This window comes from Castanea sativa, chromosome 5, assembly GCF_040712315.1.
Source record: "Castanea sativa cultivar Marrone di Chiusa Pesio chromosome 5, ASM4071231v1".
Taxonomy (NCBI): domain Eukaryota; kingdom Viridiplantae; phylum Streptophyta; class Magnoliopsida; order Fagales; family Fagaceae; genus Castanea; species Castanea sativa.
Window position 1 is genome coordinate 50,741,491 of NC_134017.1, and position 25,665 is coordinate 50,767,155.

The 25,665-nt window shown below is 30.7% G+C and overlaps 1 protein-coding gene and 1 pseudogene across 2 annotated transcripts; both read left to right on the plus strand.

The window, feature by feature from the left end:
- Positions 1-9,351: 9,351 nt before the first annotated feature.
- LOC142635368 (large ribosomal subunit protein uL4c-like) lies at positions 9,352-9,902 on the plus strand (annotated as a pseudogene).
- A 2,654-nt stretch (positions 9,903-12,556) lies between these two features.
- Positions 12,557-21,543, plus strand: LOC142636389 (serine/threonine-protein kinase 12). 2 transcript variants are annotated; one of them, XM_075810598.1, is made up of 12 exons: positions 12,557-12,995; positions 13,093-13,167; positions 13,275-13,370; positions 14,517-14,602; positions 14,692-14,812; positions 16,277-16,356; positions 17,345-17,404; positions 17,564-17,670; positions 17,813-17,898; positions 18,854-18,975; positions 19,901-20,012; positions 21,005-21,543. In XM_075810598.1, exons 1-12 carry the CDS (start codon positions 12,669-12,671, stop codon positions 21,110-21,112), a joined length of 1,380 nt encoding a protein of 459 aa, XP_075666713.1. In that variant the 5' UTR covers positions 12,557-12,668; the 3' UTR covers positions 21,113-21,543. The 2 variants fall into 2 exon arrangements, 1 of the variants encoding a protein (XP_075666713.1); XR_012844303.1 differs by having other exon boundaries at positions 12,564-12,995; positions 18,817-18,975; positions 21,005-21,322.
- Positions 21,544-25,665: the final 4,122 nt, after the last annotated feature.

The following is a 25,665-nucleotide window of genomic DNA, read 5'->3' on the forward strand; positions in this document are numbered from 1 at the left end:
TGGCTTGATGATTCTCACTCGCGGCTATGCCTGAATATTACACATAGACGATCATCCTAATGAAACTTATGAGTATTCATTTTGTATTCCCTTTATGTTTTTAATTTTATTCAATTTGAGAATCTTCAAGATTTTACTTTTCAAATTAATTCACAGGCTCTCTTGGACAGTGATAGCATATTCTTAACTACGAAAACTTTGTTTAACATTTATTCCTGGACTAAGCATATATAAATGTTCATAATATTCATTACATCCCAGCCTAAAAATTGATCTTCTTGGGCCTTTTGAATAAATTAGTTTCAAACTTTCTTGTGACTATGCATCATCAACCATTAATAGGTGTGAATGGTACAGTCATATCTGTAGAAGATAATACACAAAGTAATAATAAAAGAACAAAATTAACACAAAAGACAAAATAGAAAATAGAGAACTTGGAAGCACAAATTTGTTATCCTTAGACAATATTTGCCCCAACACTCTTGTTGCTAAAGGGTTACTTCAAACTTGCCCCTAGGATACAACTAAGTTGTTGAGATCTACAGACAACAATTATGGAGAATGATCATAGGATTTCTTGTGTTTCTTTGTAACCAACTTTTTGGGAGAGAAAATGTATCTTTCAAGTGAATATATGCCTCTATTTATACCCATAGGGTTTTATTTCACCAAAAGGCACGTATGAAAAGTTAAAATGTTTCATAAAACAATTCACAATACTTGAAATCTTTTTAAACATTCAGAACAATTATCAGAATATTCTGCAGAAAATTTAGTTTTATGAGTCTTGATCGACTGAAAGGAATGGAGCATCAATCGAAGGCTATTTCAATCGATCGAACATGAATCAAGAATTGATCGAACCAGGCGAGACTCCAAACTAATTTTCCTCATTACTTCTATCGATTAAGCAAATGCTTTGACCGATTAAAAATCCTTAATTTCAAATTTCTCTTAGAAGATTCCAAAATTTGAATTTTTACTTTATGAAACAATATTCTCCAAATTGAAACATCATTATTACAACCTATCAATGTATATACATATATATACAACATATCCCCATGTTTAATAGTCAAAGAGAGCTTCAATAGATGGATGCTTCGAAGCCTTCCACATCAGAGTCAAAAACTTATCCAAACTTCACTCTCATCATTAATTTTACATTTTTTTAAAAGATTGCACCATTGATATTCTTTTTGGTTTGGATTCAAGCCATGAACAATTCAACACGATACGAGGCAGATTAAAAATTAAAAATGTCAATTTGAACGATCCAGTCACAAAAAAAAAAAGTTTAAATTACAAAATGCACCTCTAAATTTGCCTAAAATTCAATTAAGTCTTCTAACTTCACTTTCATTAAATTTCGTCCTCTAATTTTTCAACTTCGTTTATTTTTTTTAAAAGAAACAACTTTGTTCAAAATGAAGTCTTTCCATTAGTCTATATTAAAATTAAGTTGTTAAGAACCCCCTAGAGCCAAAAATTAACTTTGTATAGGGTAAGGTTGAAGGTTAATGACACGAGAGAGACTAATAGAAGAATTGAAATGAACAAAATTGAAAGTTAGATAACTAAATTGAATTTTAGGCAAAGCTAGGAGATGTAACTTGAAATTTAGCCAAAAACTAAAAAGTTATCTCCTAACTAATTATTCTTTTATTAATAATAAACTTATCCACAAGAAGTTGGTTTTACTCTACCCTAATAATCTAAAAGAATCTGATAAACATTGCAAAGAGTCACAAAGTTCTAATTCGGCTTGAGGGATAAATAGAAATAAGCCAACCTTTTTACATAATAAAAAAACGGAGACAACTTATAATGTCCTAAAAATTATTAATTTATATAAGAGGGGTTATGATAGAGTCCATTTTATCAAACTTGATAGATATTCTATTTTTTTCTTCTTCTAGAAATTAAATATAAAAAGGTCGGTGATTTTCAAATGCCATGCTAGGCGCATACCCAGAACTTTTACATTGATTATTATATTTGAAATCAATTTAAAATTGAAAAACAGAGATAATTAAATAGGCATTAATCAATGAGTTTTTTTTTAGAGAGTTTCAACTTATGGCGTCCGTTCTTTATTATCAGACTAAGACACCAATTGTTTTTTTTGTGTAAACAAGAATTGAACCCCTAGATTTCCTATCCAACTATCAAAGATTTTAAAATTGAGTTACCTAGAATTCACCATAAATCAATACTTTGTTGTAATACAACTCGCATTCTTTCTCTTTTTGCTAATCACTTTCTGAGACATAAAGACCTTTTTTGTGGTTTTGCTTAATCAATACTTTGTACTTTTGCTAAATTAATGCATGAAAATTGAAAGACTATTTATACGGTTTCGATGTATTATAAACAAAAGAAAGGCCAAAATATAAATTAAAAATGTTCACCATTTAAGAATAAGAAATATAATAAGTTTCAAAAATGAATTAATATATAGAAATAAAAAATAGTATTATGTATTATTTTTTAGGGTCATATTTTATTATAACTGGCAAATCTTTTGACAAAATGCGCTTACTTGTAATTGGGTAGATCTAAGATGGATTCAATGCTTCAAGAAACATGTTGCTCAAGTCAAGTATTAAAAACATGAAGATTAGTCCAAGAGATAAGGGAAGAAAAGTTGTTCATTAAGTCTTGACAGATAGCTCAATAGATGCCTGCTATCGAGACTTAATGTGAAACTCGATAGATAGCTTGACAGCAGCTCGATCTATCGAGAATTACGATTTTAAGTTTTTCAGATCTGAAATTCGGCCCAAGCTTATGCAATTGTTTAGGGTTTCTTTTCTCATAACCCTAGACATATAAAAGGTTTATTTTAAAAGTCGTCATACATGGATACAGAGACCAAGAGACTTATTTTCTCTGTTTGAAACTACTGCGTTTGTATGCTATAGGATTTTGTAATCAAGTGCTTCCAGATATTCATTGTTGATGAAGTGAAAAACTTTGTACCTAATAACATCTGCTTAAGTTGCTGGAGTTAGTCACATATTATGATTTGTGCAAAAGGTTGTCACAAATTGGAGGTTTGTGCATCAAAGGGAAAGAAGGCTACTACAAGATCAAGTCCAATTGGGTATTAGAGCAAAGGTTCAACTGTAAGTTGATATTTCGGGATAGGCTAAGGTAGTTGGTAAAATTCCTAATACTTGTAACTACTTGATTGTTGATCAATGGATTCTTAGGAGTGGTGACCTTAAAATTACTCGGTGAGGTTTTTGCCTTGCGAGGTTTTCCCCATTTTTCAACAAATCACCATATCATTTTATTTTCTACTAAATTGAATATTTTTGGTGATTTATTGGTGCTTCTACGATTTGCATGCAAATTAAACCTAATTAATCAACTTGGAAAAATTGAATTAATTAACCAGGGTCAAGCTATCTTAATCCAATAGTATTGTTTTAACTCTCTCTCTCTCTCTCTCTCTCTCTCTCTCTCTCTCTTTCTCTCTCTCTCTTATATTTTTAATTTTTATTTAGAGCAAGGTTAACTGCAGTATTTTTTAACTCAATCGTTTATTAAAATAAGATAAAATGGAACCTAATATTTCAACTCAATCATGTATTAAAATAGATTGTTATTTTACTTTAAATCTCAATAATCCCTATCGAAAAAAAAATCTCAAAAATCATTTATAAGGATAATACAATTTTTAGTTTTCATTTTTTTTAATAATTTGATAGTTTCAATAAGGGAGGGAGAATTAAATCCTAAATGTTATGAAAACACCAGGAGACACCAACTAATTAAATCCTTAAGGTATAGGTTAGTATCCATCTTTTAAATGGTCCAAAATATTTACTCATTAATCATAATTAATTTATAAATATTCAAATTATAGAGTTATTAAGAAAATAATAATCACACATTACTCATGATAATTTTCAAAATCGTCAAATAATAGGGTCAAATGAGGAAAATAATAAAATTTCATGAAGATAATTTGTGACTTTTATACTATTATTAAGAGATACAATGTTTTGGTTTCCACTTTTTAAATGGTTCAAAATGTCCTCACATATATACTAATCAAATTAAATTTGAAAAACTTCAATATTAGGGTTACACTTACATATGGAAAAATCTAAAATGTAAGTCACTTAAAAAATTTTAAAACAAATTCTCCATATAGCCCATTTTTCGCACTAAAATATTGCTTGCAACTATAGATAATTTTCTAATTAAAAAAAATAATATGTATTTTACACTTTTTAGATACAGGATAAAGATGAAGAAGTACTTATAGCTTTTTATATACTAAAATAATCTCTCAACACATGCTTAGTACATGTAAAGAGACTAGTAAAACGGCACATTTTAAATACAATACAATTGAAAACACATATTAAGCATACTTTAAAAATATTGTAATGCCCACTTGCATAGACAACAATTACGTAGCATTTGGTACAAGGGAATTCACATTACTCCTGGCATCCAAATTCCTAGGAACGTGATTTCTTGCAATCTGAATACTTAGGAATGTAGCTATACCTATTATTGATTTCATTGAGAATCTCTTAAAATTTCTAGGAATGTGAGATGATAATGTTTGGTTTATTCTCAGAAATTTTAAATAAATTATTTATTTTTTTCATTTTATCCTAAAATTTGAATGTGAACTACTAAGTCCTTTAAAAAAAATCTTTATCTAAATAAATAATGAAAAACAAAATATAAACTATTAATAATTTGTTGAGCAACACATACACAACAGCAAAAGTGAATACCTGACAATAATAGGGGGTTCCCTCAATTTTTTTTTTTTTTCACACGTGAAACCTAAATAGAACTTTATTAAAGAATATATTAACAAAGTTGTCTATCATGTTTATGTTATTTTGGCGGGAAAAGATCAAGATAAGGGAAAAGATATTGATGATTTGTTTTATATTTTATCTTAATTGCTTAAATGATAAGGAAAAATGGTTAAAATTGTCAATTTATAAAAAATACAATTTCTTTAAACTTGGGAATCTAGATACCCACCTGTTTTAAAGGGAAACCACATTCCTACCGAGAGGGGTTTAAGGGGAATCCAGATTCTCCTAGCATCTGATTCCCTAACATAATTTGCAACAAAATATGAGAATTTTTAAACATTCCTGAGAGTCCTAAAACATTACCCCGTACCAAACACCACATTAGTGTTTTGTTTGCTTGTATATTGTATAACTTTTAAAATATTAACATCATAACCTTGCTTCTTCTTTCTTTTTTTTGCATCTTGCATTTGTAAAAAATAATTTATATCTTATCCCATTACACTTTGTTTTTCCTCCTCTTAGCGCATTTTTTTTACATGTTAGATTTCAAATATATATATATATATATATTTATTTTTAGTTCAAATTTTGGTTTTAGCAGCATCAAATGTCTCAATAGTTTCTCTTTCCAGTGTATGATATAGTACAAAAAAAGTGCATAAATAGGATGAATGTAAAAATTTATTTAATTTCTTTCATATGTTTAGAACACAAGTTTATTTTTGAGTACATGTTTATGAAGAACAATATTTTTGTATTTTATTAAAGATGAAGAAAAAGTTAAATTCAAGTTGCTACTATATAGGTTAATGTTACTTGTAAGAAAATTTTAATTCTTTGGAGCATCATTTGTTGTAACATTTGCATCAATTTCTACAAAGGGTAATCAATGATTTATTTTACTTTTTTTGAGAATAATGATTTATTTTACTTTAGGTTTTTCTAATTTAGGAATATATTTAGTGAGTATTATATATAAAGGTCTCCAATACATGTGTAGCACATTAATGTGTATTAAGAAGAGAAGATGGAAATTTTTTTTTTCCTTCTTTCAAATGGATTGAAATTTGAAACGTCTCAATACCTTTTCTTTTGTGCGCATTGTACAAAAATTATGAACATATGGAATGAAAATAAAAATTTATTTAGTTTTGTTATGTGTTTTATTTTATAAGATTATGTTTAACATGTTTATATCTAAAAAGGAATTGTTAAATTCATTCAAAATTAACAAAGACATTTAATATTTTTGTAGTTTGATGTTAGCGGTAAAATTAAAATTTTTTGAAGTAGTCAACTTAGTCTTACAATTGGGATACTGAACCATTGAAAGAGATGTCTAATGTTGATATATCCATTTTTTAGGTTTAGAAAAAAAAACATATTTATACACATAAAATACTCTTACTCATTTTATTTTGTTTTTTTTTTTTTATATCTTATTATAAATTTTTTCTTTACATTTATATTTCAAAAAAAATATTTTGCAGCACAAATTTTAGTTTCGGCATAAAAGGTCTCAAGATTATCTCTTTAAGTTTATGTTTAAGTATATGTTTTTTTTTCTAAAAAAATTATGTGTTTGTTTTTAAATTGTTTATTAAATTAATTTAAGATAAAGAAATAATTAAATGCAAGTTGAGACTTTTATAGTTTAATGTTAATAAAAAAAAAGTGACAATTTTTTGTAATGGATGTCATGCCTTTAGCTCTTTCTACTAATTGGCTCATGCACGTTGTGGTATCTTCTTGAGGCCATCTTGGTTGTTTAAGTTCTTTTTTGTATCAAACTGCAAGATAGCACAATAGCCAGATTCTATTTCTTGGGCATTATCTACTAGTTAAATTAAAAGAACAAGAATGGGAAAGAAGGAATAGGATGTACAAAAGAATCCCCATTTTTTTTTTGTTAAAATAATTACCATGTTTGAAACACAAAAAAGAAAAAAAAGAAAAAAGAACTATGTTAGTATTTAGCATTCCAATAATTTGTCATGATCTTATTGATTTATGCAATTTGGCCAGCCCTTGGATTCAAGCATCTTTTAAGTGTGTTTGTATAGCAGGAAAAAATTATCAAAGCTTGACTAATTTAAATTTGAAATATTTTACTCTCAAAGAGAGAGTCAAACTTATGTTAGAGCTTTTTTGAAATAGTTCACCAAAAATTCAAATAATTTGTCATAATCTTACTGGTTTATGCAATTTGGCCAGCCCCTGGATTTGGGCATCTTTTTAAGTGTATTTTTATAGCGGGAAAACGAACAAGGCTTGGCTCAGATGAGAATTTTAATTTGAAAGATTTTACTCTAAAAAAAGGAGTCAAAGTTATTTTAGGGCTTTGAAATGTTTCTCTAAAAATTCAAATGTTAACACAGGTTTTTGGGTAAGCAAATGATTTTTCTTTACGTGATTTTCTTGCAAGACCTTTGCCCTTTTAGCTCCGTTTGATATTTACAATTATTTAGGTTTCAGAGACTAATGCATAGCTATATCATTGTAGACTTGTAGATCCTTAAAACTAGTGTTTGATCTAATGTTTGAGCCATTAAGAACCCCTAAATTAATGTAGTTTTGTATTTTATAAAGTCGAAAGTTGACAACGCAATTCTAAGAGAGGCTAATATGAGGATTGAATTTTAAATTAAAAAAAAAAAAAAAAATAAAAGTTAGAAAATTGAATTGAATTTTAGACAAAATTAGAAGATACAATTTGTAATTTAGCCAAAAAATAAAAAGTCATCCCTCAATTGATTTTTTTCTTAATAAAATAAAAACTTATTCACGATAAGCTGGTTTTACTCTACCCAAATAATCTAAAAGAACATGTAAAACCATTTGCAAAGAGTCATAAAGTTCTAATTTGGCTTGACGGAACAAATCGATTAAGCCACCCTCTTTATAAAAAAAATAAAATAATAAAATAAAATTGAGACAACTTATTTTACTTATTTATTTTTTAAAAGAGTTGTAACTTAGGACAAAGTTTAGAAACAAAATTAGTTGTAGCCTTAGGCTACAACCTTACTCAATATCTTTTTATTGAAGGTGAATTTTGACAAATCCATCATTAGATTACATCTTCTTTTTATATCCTTCATGCTTGCAAAATTTTTAGAAAATTAAATATCAATAGTTATATCATCAATACATTGTTTAAATTGCAAGTTTTTGTAGTTTAAAATAATGAATAAAATATAAACTTATAGATCATATAGTAAATAATATCTGATTAACACAAAATTTGACATGCGTATTAATAGCATAAAGAATATGCAATTCAACGGTTAAATTTTCAAAATATAGAGTAATTTTTATTTTATTAAGTAAGGTTATAACTTTAGGCCACAACCAGTTTTATAGCTAAACTATCTCTTTATCATCAAACCAAGACGTCAATCAGTTTTTGGTATAAGCAGAGATTGAACTTCAGATCTCTTGTTCATCTATCAGAGACTTTACCAGTTGAACTAACTGGAACCTATAATTGAGAAAACTTATTATCTTCTAAATAGTTATTATTAATTTTATTGGAGAGGAGCTATGGTAGAGGACATTTTATCAAAGCCAATGCAAAACTTACCTTCTAAGTTTTACCATTTTTCATTTCAATCCTATAAGTTTGGGTTTTGTCATTTTAGTTCTCTAAGTTTCATTAATTTCTAATTAAGGTTGCGTTTGGGATAGCTTATATTGGGTAGCTTATTTTACTATTCAGCTTATTTTTGCTAATATTTATGGGTCTCATTGCACTTTTTGGTACTATGTATAGGTCTTACTATACTATTTCGGCTAATTTTTAGCTTTATCTACAGTACTTTAAGTAAAAAAATTTCAGTTTTAGCTAAATAAGTTGTTCCCAAATAGACTCTAGGTCTTTTGTTAATATGCTGTTAGTTTTTGTTGTTAACTTTTATTTTTTTAGGCCAAAATGCAAAAATGATCCTCTAAGTTTCATTTTTTATCATTTCAGTCCTCTAAGTTTGAGTTTTGTCATTTCAGTCTTGTAAGTTTTAAGTATAGTCAATCCAATCCTTCATTAAGTCTTCTGTTAAGTGCTGCCATTCACTTACCAAAACGACACCGTTTTGGATTTTTTTTAATTTATTAATTCAAAAAATAGAAATGTTAATTAAAAAAAGGGTAAAATGTAAAACTGATTTTCTAAGTTTTTTTAGATTTCATTTCAATCCTCTAACTTTGCTTTTGTTCATTTCAGTTCTCTAACTTTTAAGTTTATTCAATTAAGGTTTTTCCATAAACTTTTATTATATGTTGTGGTTAATTTTTCAATTTTTCTTCAAATTTTTTAAATTAAAAAAAATTTAATTAATGATTGAAAAATATTTTCCATATTTTTTTAAAATTTTTTTTAACAAAAGTTAACAAAAAGACCTTAATTGAATAAATTTAAAACTTAGAGGATTGAAATGAACGAAAGCAAAATTAGAGAACTGAGATGAAATTTGAAAAAATTGCCAATTGTGCATTTTAGCCGTAAAAAAAAACAAAAAAAAATCAAAAACTCAACTTTCTCTCTCTAAAATTGGTAGCGTTCACAACCACAAGATCACCCTCATCTCTCTCATTCTCCTCCTCCTCCATCTTCCTTTCAAACCTTTATTCTTCTTCTTAACCTTAAGACCCAATTCCCTCAAAATCCAAACCAAACCCCTATCAATCACCTTTACGCTCGCCACCATCCTAGTCCTCTCCTTCACCAGAAATAAAATCAGTGAAACCCACCTTGACCTCAAGTCCACCCCACCCAACATCACTTGTGTCATCGTTCACTGTGGCATCATCACTGACCTCCAAAACAAGTGCCACGGCACTGCCTCCATTCTTACCCACACTAAAGTCAAAGGTGGCGGCAATGAGCCCTACCCTAAAAAAGAGACGGGTTGGACCCTTCATTGAATCCCACTCAAGCCCGGCGAGGGCGTGGTGTTTAGGCCTAAGCCCATAGACTAGACCATCAAAATCAATGGGAAGTAGAAGAGGTTAGCCATATCGACCGCAATCGCAAGTGCTCTAATCAACACGATTATGGTGGAGGATTTGTTTTGTTTTTTAGTGGGCTGGCGAACAACGGCGTGAGCAGTGTTGGGTTAGGCAGACTTGAGGTCAAGGTGGGTCTTGCTGATTTTATTGCCAATGAAGGAAATGACTGGGATGTGGCGAGCATAGAGGTGATTAATAGGGGTTTGGTTTGGGTTTTGAGGGAATTGGGTCTGAAGGTTTGGAAAGTTTAAAGATTTTCAATCTATGACGTCCGCTCTTGATGATACCTTTTTATCATTAGACCAAGACATCAATAAGTTTTTGGTGTAGTCATGGATTGAACCCCAAATCTCTTATTCAATAATCAGAGACTTATCGTTTTCCAGTTTTTTGAAATTAAGAAATTAAAAAATCCAAAACGGCATTGTTTTGGTAAGTGGACGATAGCATTTAACAGAAGACTTAACAGTTGACTGAATTAACTATATTTAAAACTTAGAGGACTGAAATGACAAAACTTAAACTTGGAGTACTGAAATGATAAAAAGTGAAATTTAAAAGGCCAGTTTTGTATTTTAGCCCATTTTTTATATTTAAGTTTTTTATTATATTTATTTCATAATTTTAGAAAAAAAGTTAATTAAAAAAAATCCTATTAAATGTGCAAACATAAAGCCAACCAAATCTTTGTTTTATATTTAGTTTCTACATTATTCTCCTCTAGCTCAAACTACTCAAGCTCCTTCTACCTTCCACATTAGTATAAACGATTTCCAATCAGCACAATACGAAGGCATTTCCAACATTTCCTCTGCAACAAAAGGTACCTCTTTGCCATTCCCCTCACTCTCACTCTCCCTCATTCCAATTCCACTTCCACTTCCAATTTCTCCCAATTCCCTTATCGTCACACTGCACTGGAACTTCCTCTTAGGACTCTGAACCTATTGATGTTTCTGCTTCTTGTTTCGAGTTGGACGCATGTGCGAAGGTGGATCAAAAGAACAAGGATGAGCGAAGAACCATCGAATGGAAGCCCAAACCGAATAAATACTTGTTTACACATTTAATTGGTTTTTTTTTTATTATCTTTTTTTCTATAAAAAAAAGTTAACGACAAAAATTAACAGCACACTAACAGAAGACTTAATTGGAAAGGAATGAAATTTAAAGAATTAAAATGACAAAACTTAAATTTATAAAACTGAAATGAAAAATGATGAAACTTAGAGAGTGAGGTTTGCATTTTATCAAACTTGACAAATATTTTGATTTTTAAATAATTTTTGAGAGGTGATATGTCTATAACATTTTTACAATAAATTCACAACAAATCATAAGTGGTCAGTTGTTATTGGTTCAAATTTGAACCTAATATTAAGATTATTTTTTTGTCCCAATAATAATAGCCAGTAATAACTTGTTACTTAAGATTTGTTGTAAAAATGTTGTGAAATATTGTGACCATATCATTTCTCCTTTTTTTTTTCTTTCTCTTTTGGCAATTAAATATTAAAAACAAGTTGGTATTTATCAAATGCTAGTTAGCCACGTGCTTAAAACTTTTAGATAGATTATATTTAGTAGAAGGATACTTCAAAATAGGAAAATAGAGATCACCGACGGACATTGATCAATACTTTATCGTAAGTTTGTAACATTTAAAACTCCCTTTCTTTCTACTTTTGCTAATCACTTTTTGGGACATGAATGCGCAGAGATTTTTTTTTTTTTTTGAGGGGGGTTTTTACAATTTTTTAAATCAACTCTTACTTTACGGAAGCAAAAAGAAAAGGCCAACAAGAAACAACCTGGTCCAACTGTCTCAGCTGCCCAGCATCTTCTTGTGACCTCAACGCGCTTATTCGGGTCGGGTTATGTCCTACACCATCTCAATCCTACGGTTCAGATCTGCTTCTCCGTAGACTGGGTCCCACACGCCAGTCTAAAAGCAAATCTTCGCCCACACTCATAAATATTCGCTATAGCTCGTCAACGACTACAAGTAACGAACCTACCTCGCGAAAGTCACGATTAATGTCCAGGAGCGCACACTCACACAAACAGTAATTTTTGCTGCAAATTATGAGTTATGACCGGCCATTCAAAACTTGCCACGTGATGTAAAAAATTGTATAATTTTTTGTGATACTGTCATATTTTACATGACTATTACCACAATTTGCGCAGTAAGTAATGAAGGAAGAATAATATATTTAGGTAGATATATCTCTCAACCATTCGAGCTAGACATATAAAATATTGTGTAAATATTTTGGTACTTTTTTTAATTTGAAAAATATAGTGTTTATAATATTTTGATTGTTATAGGTGGATAAAAAATAATTTATATTTTAAATTCAAATTAGAACCAATAACAAACTACTATTTATAATTTGTTTTAAAAATATTATGATATTGTTACTTGGATCTTGTTAAGTCTTTAATGGTTGTATAAGAAATCTGAGGTTCAATCTCTGCCTACTTCAAAAATTAATTAGTGTCTTAATTTGATAATAAAGAGTTATTATAAGAAACGGACCCATAGATTTAAATTCTCTAAAAATAAAAAAGCCTTATTAATTTAATTTTTTATTTCGTTCTCTCAGCATTTTTCAAAAGTCGGAGGGAGGAAAACGCGCACTTTTGTCAGCTCTTGTTCCTCTTTGCTCCGAAATTTCCATCACGCGCTACAAACGCGTGAAACCCCTCTCTCTAACCCAACAACTACCGCACTTGAAAATTCAGCCCAATTTCAATTTCCCATTTTAAGTCAGACTTCAATATCCAATTCCCAAAAGTTCTCTCTCTCTCTCTCTCTCTCTCTCTCTTTCTCCGCAAGCAAAGCACAATTTTGAGACAATGGAAACGAAAGCGGCGGTGAGATTCACATTGGGGAAGCAGTCGTCGATGGCACCGGAGAGGCACGACTCCTCGGCGGCGGCGGTGGAGGAGACTGATGACGTGGAGAGACCAATCGATCCAGAAGTGAGGCTGATGTACTCGGCGAACGAAGGCGACCTGGACGGGATCAGAGAGCTATTGGATTCCGGCGTCAACGTCAACTTCAAGGACAGCGACGGCCGCACGGCTCTCCACGTGGCAGCCTGCAATGGACTCGCCGACGTCGTTTCGCTCTTGCTTGACCGTGGCTCTGAACTCGATCCCAGTGATTGCTGGGGCAGCACAGTTAGTATAATTAACCAATTAACTAACTAACTAACTAACTAACTAACATCCACATATTTAGTATACATTTTAATTTTTTTTTCCCTCTATAAAACAGCCTCTTGCAGATGCTATATATTACAAAAAGCACGATGTGATTAAGCTCTTGGAGAAGCGTGGTGCTAAGCCACTCGTATGTGTTTTTGTTTTTGAATTGGAAATCATTTCATTGATTTTGTGTTTTTTTTTAAAAAAAAAAAATTTATTTCGAAATTGGTGACTGTGATTTTGACTGCTCAGATGGCACCAATGCACGTTAGACATGCCCGTGAAGTTCCCGAATACGAAATCGATCCCAAGGAAATTGATTTTACCGATAGTGTCGAAATTACCAAGGTACTGTTTTTTTTTTACTGCACTCTTTTGTTATCGAAAATATTCAAAGAATTACTATTATTTTCGTTGCTTGCTTTGTTTGGTGAACCTGGATAATTTACTAGAGAGCTTGAATGGTTCAAATCACTTTGCTTAAGTTTCACTAATTTCTATGAAACTCAGTACAGTATTTTCAGTACATTTAAGTGGGCTTCTTTTAATATTTGAATATCGTTGATTGTCAATGGTCGGTCGGCACATTCATAAATTTTTATTATTTTTGGTGAAATAGTTTAGGGTTTAAATTGGGTTGGATTATTGTAGACTCAATGTTTTAGGGGCTTTCTTGAGAGTGGTGGAAAGAATGTAAAACCCATCTGTATTTTTCCTTAAAAAAAAAAAAAAAAGAAAAGAAAAAAGAGTAGAGAGTTTAGCTACAAAGTTGGTTATATCATCAAATTAAAGATCAATAGCTATATCATCAATAAATTGTTTAAATTACAAGTTTTTGTAGTTTAAAATTATGCATATAATATAAGCTTATAGATCATATAATAAAAAATATCCGATTAACACAAAATTTGACATATTTATTAAGAACGTAAACAACATTCAATTCAATGGTTAGATTTTTAAAATATGTAGTAATTTTTATTTTATTGAGTAATTTTTATTTTATCATTATGTAATTTTTGGAACCTTTTTATACAATTTTGGGGTCCTTTTATTGCAAAACTGTTGTATGTGCCGGGTGCATACGCCCTTTGTCTCACTGACAGGGCAAGACCCACGAGTGTGGGGCCCACCTGTCAGTGAGACAAAGGTCTTATGGGCTCGGTGCATGAGATACCTTCTCCCTTTGTTTTTTTTTTTTTTTTTGTTTTTTTAATGTGATGGGGGCTTAGGTCTATGCCTGGAGCTAGCTAGCTAGCTCTGTGAATGAATGAAAGTTTTGCTGACCACTTTTGGGTTTAAATTTGGTAGTCTTATGAAAAGTTATTTTCAATTATTATCCTTCTCAAGCTGCGGGAATAGCTTTGTTTAGAGTTTTGATAGGAATAAAAAATTTTAGTTTGACCAAATATACTAGTTTGTGTCATTTTGTCTTGTTAATTACCTTCCTCTTGTATTGAATTTACCAATTTGGTATGAAAAAAAAATGTCTAGGGAACCTTCCATTTAGCATTGTGGCGTGGCATACAGGTTGCTGTCAAAAGGCTTGAAGAGGAACTGATTAGTGATGACGAAAAAGTGTGAGTTGCTCATGGATTACAAAAAAAATTGTGCTAAAAATTCTTTCCCATATTTTGACGGACTCTTTAAAGCGGTTGGTTTTCTGCAGGAAGTCGTTCAGGGATGAGCTTGCATTGCTTCAAAAGATACGACATCCAAATGTAGTGCAATTTCTGGGTGCTGTCACTCAAAGTAGTCCTATGATGATTGTGACGGAATATCTGCCCAAGGTTTTTTTTTTTTTTTTCCCGCTCATCCTTTGATTGGTTAGCATATAATAGAATTTTCTATTGATTTACTCAGTAAGTGGCTCTCTCATGATTTTAAGTCGTTTGCATATGTTGAGTGTTCTTATCTTTTATACTCTGTTTATGGATAGAAATTGTACTGCTTGTAGTGATATATGCATATATGAGTCGGAAAGTGTTAGAGAATTAAGAAGAGAGTATTATGGGTTGTACCCTTGTGTTTTATGAGTAGTACTCTTCTAGAACAGGTCAGGAAGTTTCTAGGTGGTGAGCTGTCCCAATCAAGAATATTAATTTTTTTATTGTAATCACATTTTCCTATATAAGAAATGTTGAATAAGAGGGCTGCAAAGAAATAGAATTTCCAGGACCTTCTTTCAATATCTCATTCTTATTGGCACTCTTGGTGTTTTAATGGAGATAGTTAGGGCTCAAATCCACCCACCCCCAACTATCGATGTATGGAAGAAAAACAGAGAGGAGCAAGAGGAATGAATCTTATGTCTCCTAAAAAATTGTCCTCTATAGTCTTTGTATGGGGTGTTGCATGGAAAGTGGTTATAGAAGGTTAGAAGCAGTGATCTAAAACATGGAGAGAATTTCTTAAATCGGGCATAGTGTATTTTAAGGCATTGTGAAAGAGCCTTATTTATGGTGATATATCTTAGGAAGCACAGGCATGGACGCGGGTACGGGTGCGGATGTGAAATAGTGACATGAGAAATTTCTGAAAAATTATAACAATAAACAGCCGTTATGATACCCGTATGGTACAACACTGGTACAACACCCTAAATGAAGTGTCTGTGCTTCCTAGGATATATCAAGGGGCTTGGTCTGTTTGTTGACTGCAGAAGCTATTATTAAATATTTACTGTGTATGAGGGCATTATGGAAAGCTTAAAATGTAATCACTGGTAAGGACGTTTTGGTGCATAACCATTTTGTTGGTTGGTATCAATTCAAGGTAGAGGCTTCGCCTTTATGGAAATAAATTGGTGCTCAGTCAGATCAGAGGTGCTTTCTCACCATCTATAGCTGTTGTTACTCATCATCCCTTTATTTAAAGTGCATGGTCCTAAATGAAGCCTGCATGGGCTAAAATTAGTGAACTACTTAATTTTCTAGCCTAGGTTTAGTCAATTTATTTTGGTCAGCACTACAAAATTTGATTTTGTTCCATCCTGGATGGCATTTACTATAGCGTATATCCTCTTTTTTGTTATTATCATCGTGGAAATTAAATTGTACACAATGTGTTATGCTACACTATGGCAGTGTGCCTTTGTAATCTTGCTTTCCTTTAGTCCTTGATTTTTTTGTTTGTTTTTTAAAGATATGCTTGTAATATGTGTGTGTGTAAATATATAACTAATTGGTGGTAATAAAAGTTAAAATCATCATATGAAATTCTTTCGTATAATTATTTTGCCACAATTGGTGCAGGGAGATCTTCGAGCATTCTTGAAGAAAAAAGGGGCTTTAAAGCCAACAACAGCCGTGAGATTTGCACTTGATATTGCAAGGTCTCTTTCTTTTTTCTTATGCTATTGAAGAATTACAACGATTGCTTGTTCTGAATTGTTAGTATGATTACAGTAGTCATTTTTAATGTGAGAATTATAACTAATAGTACATAAACGTAATAACTGTGGGTTTTTTGGAATATTCTATGAAGTGAATGGAGATTTATCTTATTTACTTTTCCACTAAAAAGTCTTCTGATTAGTTATCAATTTCACTTGTTTATGTACTGAATAATAGCTAGAGTTGATGTTAAATAGGTAGTAGCTCATGCCTGACTGAAGAAAGCACAAAGCAGACACCTCCTTCAAAATTCTACCTGTAATATGTAGAAAATAGTCGTCGATGACGAAAGATAAGGATCATGACGATGACAAACTACAATAAAGAGAAGTTTTAAAGAACTGAATAAAGGAAAGAAATATGCCAATAGATTAAGTTTTTTACTGAATTAGTTCTAAAGAAAGGAAAGGAAAGGAAAGGAGATATTTATATTAGATTCTAACAATATATGGCTTCTTATCAGTTGGTTGTGCTTATTGTTCAGAATCACTATCAAATTTCTTGTATTTTGAGAGACACTGGACTTAAAATTCATTATGGCATATGAGATATGGTCTTTGAAACCCATTTTGTGCATAAAGATTGAAACTTGATAAATACCTAATTTGTTAAAAGAAAAATTCTTTTTAGATTTTGACACTATTTTTAGCTTCAAGTTTTCATTTTAGGCTCTTCTTTAGAAAAGAAATAAAATTGTACTTATATTAAGTTTAACAGTTTGATGATCGAAATGATTGTTGCATAACATGTCATCTGGCAAAAAGAAAACAGTATGTGCAAATCACCATTTGGTTGATAAACTAAGCATTGTGCATTGATCAGGTCTATTTTCTGCTTGTTTCTTGATTCTTGGCATGGGAACATGATAAACTAACATTTTTTTTTGGGGATATTTTCCCATGTGACATTGCCTTTGGAAATTTTCAGGGGAATGAATTATTTGCATGAGAATAAGCCACCAATAATTCACCGTGATCTTGAGCCTTCGTGAGTTTTCTTCTTCAACTTGAACTCTCTTGAAACACCTTCTAGGATTAGCATTATAATATTTTCAGTTGAAAATCCACTATAAGCTAATTTTCTGAAACTGCTGGCTTTTATTTTTTATTTTTGCCTTCTTTATGTTTCTTACGAGTAAGATAACAGAAATATATTGCGGGATGATTCTGGGCACCTCAAAGTTGCTGACTTTGGAGTTAGCAAGTTGATGACAGTTAAAGAAGATAGGCCTCTTACTTGTCAAGAAACTTCTTGTGAGTGATTTTTTTTTGTCATAATTTTTCTCAATGTGGTTGAGATCTTGCATGACTATGAATATAATATTTCAATAAAATGCACACTTGATGAATTTTCATTCGTCATTGCAATGTGTTAATGTTAATTTGTAATTGACAGGCCGATACATTGCTCCAGAGGTTTACACAAATGAAGAATACGATACCAAAGTGGATGTATTCTCATTTGCTTTAATTTTGCAAGAGGTAAGAAGTACTCTCATCCTATATTTCTAAACTCTTAATATATCTCAAAGTGTTAGCTCCTTCTATATCTCTTGTTTAAAATTTGTTGACCATTGAAGTATAAAAAATCAAATTCTTATAAACAACATCGCTGGCGGTATAAGCTACCTTAACAGCCAAAATTTCTCTTTCCCACCCCCCCCCCCCTTCTTAATTTATAACTTCTTCCTATCCTTTGTCATAATGTTGACATGATCTCGACTTATTGTTTCCTTATTCTTTGTTCTTCTTTTGTACTTCTAGAACATTTCTTCAGGGAATCTTACCCAAAACAGATAAAATTTTCTAAATTCTTAGTTAGGAACTAAAAGAAAAACTCTATTAATGAAGAGAAATAATATTTGCCTTTCTAAATAATCAATCTATATTTTAACAATCTTTTTATGTGATTGATGTTGCTTGCTTTAGCCCAAATGGCACTTCCACCACTTAAGAACAAAATGGTGGGTTAGAGATCGCAGGTTTCAATCTTGCTGGATGTGTGAGTTATACTACCAACCAACCAAAAAAGAGTGTATCCAAAGTGCAGATTTATTCTGCAGTTTGGGTAGAAACTATTGTGTCTCACGGGTATTCCTTGGATTGTTTAACACATTGAACTTATTTTAGATGATCTTGGAAGACAATTTGTACACTGATTTGGGAAGTGTTGGTGGTCATCTCCTTTCTCTATCACTCTGTTTGACACTGCAATTCCCTTTTACAACTTTGTTCAGCCATGCTACATATTCATTCCTTCTTTTCTCCTAATTCATTATGTAATAATAAGCTAGACTTCATACTTTGTTCTTTTTAAATGGTAAGTGTGATCAGTTGAGACTTTATGGGGTCTTACTCTTATCTTATGCTTTTTCGTTAAATTCAATTTGGTCATAACAGGCTTGACTAGTGACATTTGCAATATCCTGTGCTTCAGATGATTGAAGGCTGTCCGCCTTTTTCTGCCAAACAAGAAAATGAAGTTCCTAAAGTATATGTTGCAAAAGAGCGTCCTCCTTTCAATTCTCCAGCAAAGTATTATGCACATGGACTTAAAGAGTAAGTCCTATATGCTTCTCTGATATATTAATGTATGTCAGCTTTCAGTATTTGTTAATGGTAAATGACATAAGTTTTATGCTACTTTATTTCATAACTTGTAAACGTTTTTGGTAAACCTACATTGTGTCCTTTGCTTTCATCAACAAAAAATATAGTTTAGTCCAAAGTTCTTGCTTTGGTAAAAAGTCGACACTTGGGAGTGGCATTTTGTTATCAAATATGATGATTATCAGTTAATTCTGTGTGGATCCTGATTTAGTATTGCCTTTTACTTATATGAGGGCATGAAGTCAATATGTGAACTCTTTGGCAATAAAATAAAAAAAAAACTACATAATCTAAATTATTTTTATAAGGTTAGTGAGAAACAGTCCTAAGTTGAATGACTTGCCAAAAACTTGAAGGTCCTAAGTTCCATCTGTTAGATACTACTGCCAATTAGTTTGTAAGAAGATCTCTGTTGGTTGTGTGGCAATTTGTTTTTGGTTTAGGCAGTGTGGCTTTGTCTTGGGTTCAACACACTATTGGACTATGGGATTTCCGGGGTGTCTCATGTTGGGAGTGGAATAGTCTGACCAAAGGTTGAGACACCACTTCCTTTTATTACCCAAAAAAAAAAAAAAATAGCGAGAAATGGCTTGAAGAAAAGGTTAGTGGTTAGGCAACATTGGTAGCAGTATAATGGACATCAATATCTATCTCCTGTTTTAATGTTATTTTGTCTCTACTTCTGTCACCGGACTTCTATTTTGATATGTTTGTCCTCTTTTTTTTTTTTTGCCTGACGAGAATTTTCTGATTTAACATGACTATGGACTGCCAATCAAAGTTGGTCCTTTATAGGAATATTGTCTTTTTTATTGTTTTTGAATGTGGATGGGTGTAAGGTCATAGATATACATCTGATCATTTCTGCTTACAGGTTAATTGAGGAGTGCTGGAGTGAGAAGCCAGCTAGAAGACCAACATTTCGACAAGTCATAACAAGGCTGGATTCCATACACAACAGTCTTGCTCATAAAAGGCGTTGGAAGGTTTATACACTCTCTCTTTGTGTGTTTGGGAGTATTGGGGTGGTGTAGCTGTAGGTGTAGGTGGGTGCATGCATGCATGCAGTTAACAGTAAGTTTCATGGTTAAAACTTGATCGGTTCTATGTAGAGAAACGAAGAGGGAAGAGAGAAAACATGAGAGTTTAAGTGGTTAGCCCTTGTGTCCTACATCCATGGAACAAGAGCTCAAAAGACTACATCTTCACTTAGAGAATGATACATTACAATAGAACCCATTTTTATAATGGGAATCACATACATAAATCAATCACAATTTTGATTTGATAGCTTCAATCTCACAATTTCATCAGACAATCAATTTCTTAATTTATTCCAATCCCATGATCTTCTCCAAGAATCAATGCCTTGATTTGGTCTTCAATAATATGGAAAGTCAATACTTTCCTACATTTTATAAACAAAATTTTTTTTAATGATGTTAACTATTTGAGTGGCCTAAAGTTGCATATGCAAAGCACTTCTTTCAATTTCTGGCTGTTGGCCAATTTGTAAAGTGGGGTCCACAGTCCATGTTTAAATTTGGAAATTGCTAAAGATGTTATAAATTTTCCTACATAACCTTTACAAACTAATGTGCAGAAAGATGTAATTAGTTGATATCAACAACGTAATTAATTAATGTCAAAATGACTTTTTGTGATTAATGACACTTCAGTTTGTAAAGGTTACATAATATCCTTAGTATCACTCTTAAAGATTTTATAATTTTTAATTTTTTTTATGTCTAGGATCGTCAAATAGACATTCCTTGGTTATGTCAAGCACTAGTTTTTATGGTTTTCTTGATTGGCTCATATTGCTGCATGTATTCTATTGTCCTGGCATCTCTTGTGACCCATTTATTATCTTGCATGTTGGTTCTTTCTTTGAATCATCTCACAATCCTGCCGGATAATTGTAAATTTCAAGTCTTAAAGGTTTCCTTTTCTCTTTGGCTCCCTGTAACATGTACAGGTTAGACCGTTGAGATGCTTTCAAAACCTGGAGGCCATGTTAAAAAAAGATCATTCCAAAGGACGCAGCCGAAGCCGTTCATCTCGTTCTACTGCTGAGAGCATATGAATAAGAGAGTTCTGCCCGCTTTAGCTAAAAATGTGAAGAAACTTTTTTCCAGTTTGGTGGCAAATGGTTGGGTTTTATTTAAGCTTAGCATCATTTTCTTATCTGTGTAATCCTGCTTATGGTAGTTGAATCTGAAGTTATCTCATGTATTGCTCAAGGATAATAAAGCTGTTCGTGTACATCATGTATGTAATTGCAGTCTTCTTTGAATTTTGTTGTGCAAATCCACGCACGTGATGAAATTTTTTTTTTTTTTTTTGGGGCAAGTTAGAGGTTCTGCACTGATAAATTTTTTATTACTTTAATGGTTTAATTGTATATAGGTATTTTAAGGGGATGAATATGGGTTTTAATTTTTAGTTCAAATGTAATGAACAATATTTTTTTTTCCTACTAATGAAATTTAAGGATGGATTTTTAAGCTTTATTAATAGGTGGATTTGGAATGATTAAATGTAATATGTTATTTCGAATCTATATTGTCATAATAAGTGCTTTTATTTATGTTAGAAAATCTTCAAATCTCTTATCATCATGTTTTGCTAAATTTATGTTAGAAAGTAAATTCTTCAAATACTTTGATTTAGGTAGCTTACCCTCGCCCAAATCGTTCATCCTTTGGGGCTTGGGCTTGGGCTGGGAATTGGCTTTACCAACTCCAACCTATGTTTAAAATGGGCCAAGCTGTACTTGTTTAGTTTGTACAGTTGTAACTTGTAAGCACTAAGCACAATACAAGTGGACACGGAAATATCTTTAAGTCTCTAGCTATTAAACAATTACTAGATAGTTTCCCAGCGTTGATACTTTGCAAATTAATTTGAAACATTTTATTAATGTTTTTTTTAAGACCTATTAATAATGTTCATTTTGTTGTATAATATTTATATTTTATCAAAATTTTGCTAAATTCTTTGAAACTCAATTTTCTTAATTCATATTTTATATATATAAAAAAATTGTCATAGAATTGGTTTCCAAATATTGAGTGAAATTGCTCTACTAATCTAAAATTTTGAGGTTAGAACAGTCAATTTTTTCGACATTTGTAAGAGACTAACATAATATATTATTTGTAGACTTTATTTTTTAAATTGATTAAATGATTTTGAAATTTATAAATTTAAATTCAAAGCATAAAATACTTTCATATCCTAAATTTACAAATATTCAAGTAACTTCCAAAATACTTCCTCAACTACTCTATTTTCACAACCCAATATTGAGCCCCGTATGTCAAACACTCATTTCATTATCTCAACAAAAAGAAATTATTTTTAAGTACTGGCGGCGGCACATAGAGAATGTGATAAATTAAAGGAAAAATAGTTAAAAAAAATCATTTATCAAGATTTAATTGCCTTTAGCAAGGCTTCCACGTTAAAAAGTAAAAATAAAAAGTAAAGCACAAAAAACACTCTAAAATCATCATTGACTTTACTTTTATCGTCGTGGCTCATATCAATATTGCACAGTAAAAAAAACTACAAATGAACCTATAAATTATGAGTTCTAAAACATAATAAAAAAGTAACTATTCTCATCAATAATCAATTTAGAAAATTTCTTTTTATTTCTCTTTAGTTATAAAATAAAATACATTTATGGCTTTCTCACACCAAACACCCAAACAACCAAAGTAATTACATGCTTTATAGAAACCACAACATTTGACCTCAATATCAAAACCATAATCTGTCATCACTCAATAAAAAAAAGCAAGCCATTTTTTGACAAAGCCACATGCCATAGTATTGAGTAGGTAGATGTATCTAAGATGAGATGGCATGAAGGGTTGTAGGCTATATATAAAGGAATAGAAGTTCAAAAGGTTTATCATGAAACATTGAATCAAAGAAAATAAGAGTCTTTCAAAGAATCTTTATTCTTTAATAGAAAAGGTGTTGAAACATTGAACCAAAGAAACAAAAAATCCATATTTTTTTTTGTTCTTATCTTGTGTGTTAAGAGTATTTCAATTCTATTTTAAAAGAGTGTGCCACATGACAGAATCTCATGGGATATAGCAACTTTCAATCTCAATTATTGAATAAAAAAAAGTGAAAAAAAGTTAAAAAATGCGAGTGGTAAAAAATTTTTGTGAGCAGGAACGGAGTTAAATCCCAATTACTGTGCAATATTTGTACATGCAAATCAATCAATCAATATATAAAAGAAAAATGCTATGTTCACAATATTTTCATAACAATTTTATAACAAATTCTAGGTGATAAGTTGATACTGATTCTAATTTGAACTTACCACTGAAATGACTGCTTTGCTCACCAGTAATAGCCAATAGCAACCTGCTACTTAAGATTTGTTGTGAAAATATTGTGGAAATTAGATAAATTTTTTCTATATAAAAAATATATAAAAGTAGAGATTTTATGTAGAAAAGTATGAGGTTTTGTTATGTAGCATTCCTTGAAATTTTCTTTATTTAGCTTCCACCTCAACAATGTTTTCAAGTATATCAAAGTAGTAGTTCATTAAATTAGCCAAACGAGTAAATTCATATATCAATTATCAATAGTTGTGCTGTGCATTAATTATTTATATTAAAGGAATTCATATGACTATTTTTATAAATTTTATATAAAAAACTATTTTTAATAATAATAATAATAATAATAATAAAAAAAATTAGAATATGACATTCTGCCTTATGTTTAGTTGATTTGACAACTTTTGATGCAAAAGACATAAAAAATTAAATATTTGGATATTCACTAAAATTAAGCTTAACCATTTATATTCCCTAGCATCTTTTAGTGACATGTATGTATTTGTGTGTGGAACCAACATTAAAGTATTTATTCTATGTAATTAAAAAGATTATGAATATGATAAATATGTTTATTTGGTTATATTTATTATTCTAAGCGGTGCACTAATTATTTAAGTATAATGATATTTTGTTATTATTTTTTAAATATTTATATGAGAAACAACTGATTTGAAATATGATATTCTTGTTCAAATTTAGTTACTTTCATGATAGTTGAAACAAAGTCCAACAAAGAACAAAAATAAATTTAATAACTCACAATCGAGAATGTAAAAAACTAATTGAAAGGTATTTGTATTTTTGATGTATCAAAATGATATTTTCATTTTTGAATATTTATGAATTTTGCCAATATATATATTAGTCACTATATCATGCAATTTTTAAATTTGTAAATACATATAGTATGATCAAATCATTACACAATTTTTATTGTCTTTTTTTTTTTTTGTCCATAAAATAGAACACTAATGATTGCATGTTTTTACAATGAAAATAATTGAAATATTGGAGAAAACTAATAACAAAATGCAGTTAAGCATACAAAACACTTTATGCTAAGGTTTACTAGTGATTTCTTTGGATGCTTGGATTTGAGCCTATAGTTTTGGATTTGAGAACCCTAAATCCAAATTATTTGGTTGGTTAAATTAAAAGAAGAAAGATTTGGATCTAGCCCAAATCCATAGAGTTTTCAAGATTGTAAGTTCAATGATTTCAAGAAATCCCTTATATCATGAAATTTAAGAAATTCTAGGACGCTTGTATCTTCTCAAGCTAATTTAAAAAGTCACAGGACGCTCGTGTCTTCTCAAGCTTTCTGGAGGTGTGTCTTGAAATTGATGCCACCATCAATTCCAGGAGTATAGTTTTGTCCCTCCTAACAATCTTAGCTTCTTAAACCTCTCAATCTCTTTCTTCTTTTAATAACAAATTAGCATCCTCAAAATATTAAATGGTATTTTGTAGGTTTTGTATTTCTTTGATTTGATTGTGGGTTTGTTGAATATGATTCTGAATAGAGTGTGCGCTTTGTTGGGATTAATTATTTGATTTTGGTATTACAAAAAAGTAATGTTTTTAGCCTACTTTGGTTTTGGTTGATTATTTTTCATTCATTTTTGTATACGAGTTTGGAAGAATATAACATTTTCATGGGTTTTATAGATTTTGATTGGATTTTTGTGGGTTTATATTTATTGGTAAGGCTGGGAGTGGCAATGTTATAGTTATTAAGGTTTGGTGAATTATTTGGTTTGGTTTTGATAAAAAATTGTTGGAAATTTTTATGTTTTTTAGAGTTCAAAATTGGTTTAACTGAAATGCAAATTATTTGTAACAACTTAAGCAAATAATTGTTCAATGAAATGCCTATGAACTGTGTATTTTAATGTATGAGTTATTATTATTATTATTGAGATTTTAAGAAATTGTACACAAATTAAGATCTCTATTTAAGGTTTTTAAAATAATCTATGCCCTAGGAATAGAGTTGTTTTCAATAATTGGTATTCTAGCGCTTCCTCTCAGGCTTTGTATAGTTTTGCTTTCGTAAATTTATGTGGAATTTTTAAGGCTGTGTAGAGTTTTGCTTTCATAAATTTATGTGAAATCTTTCTTATGGTAGAACTAGAGCTGTACAGCTCGTTGCGGAATCAACAAGCAATGAAATTTCAAATGAAAAATTTCAAATCTTTTGTTCTATAAAAAGATCCAAATAAGGAATCTTAAAATGAATTAATTTAAAATCCAGGGAATTTAA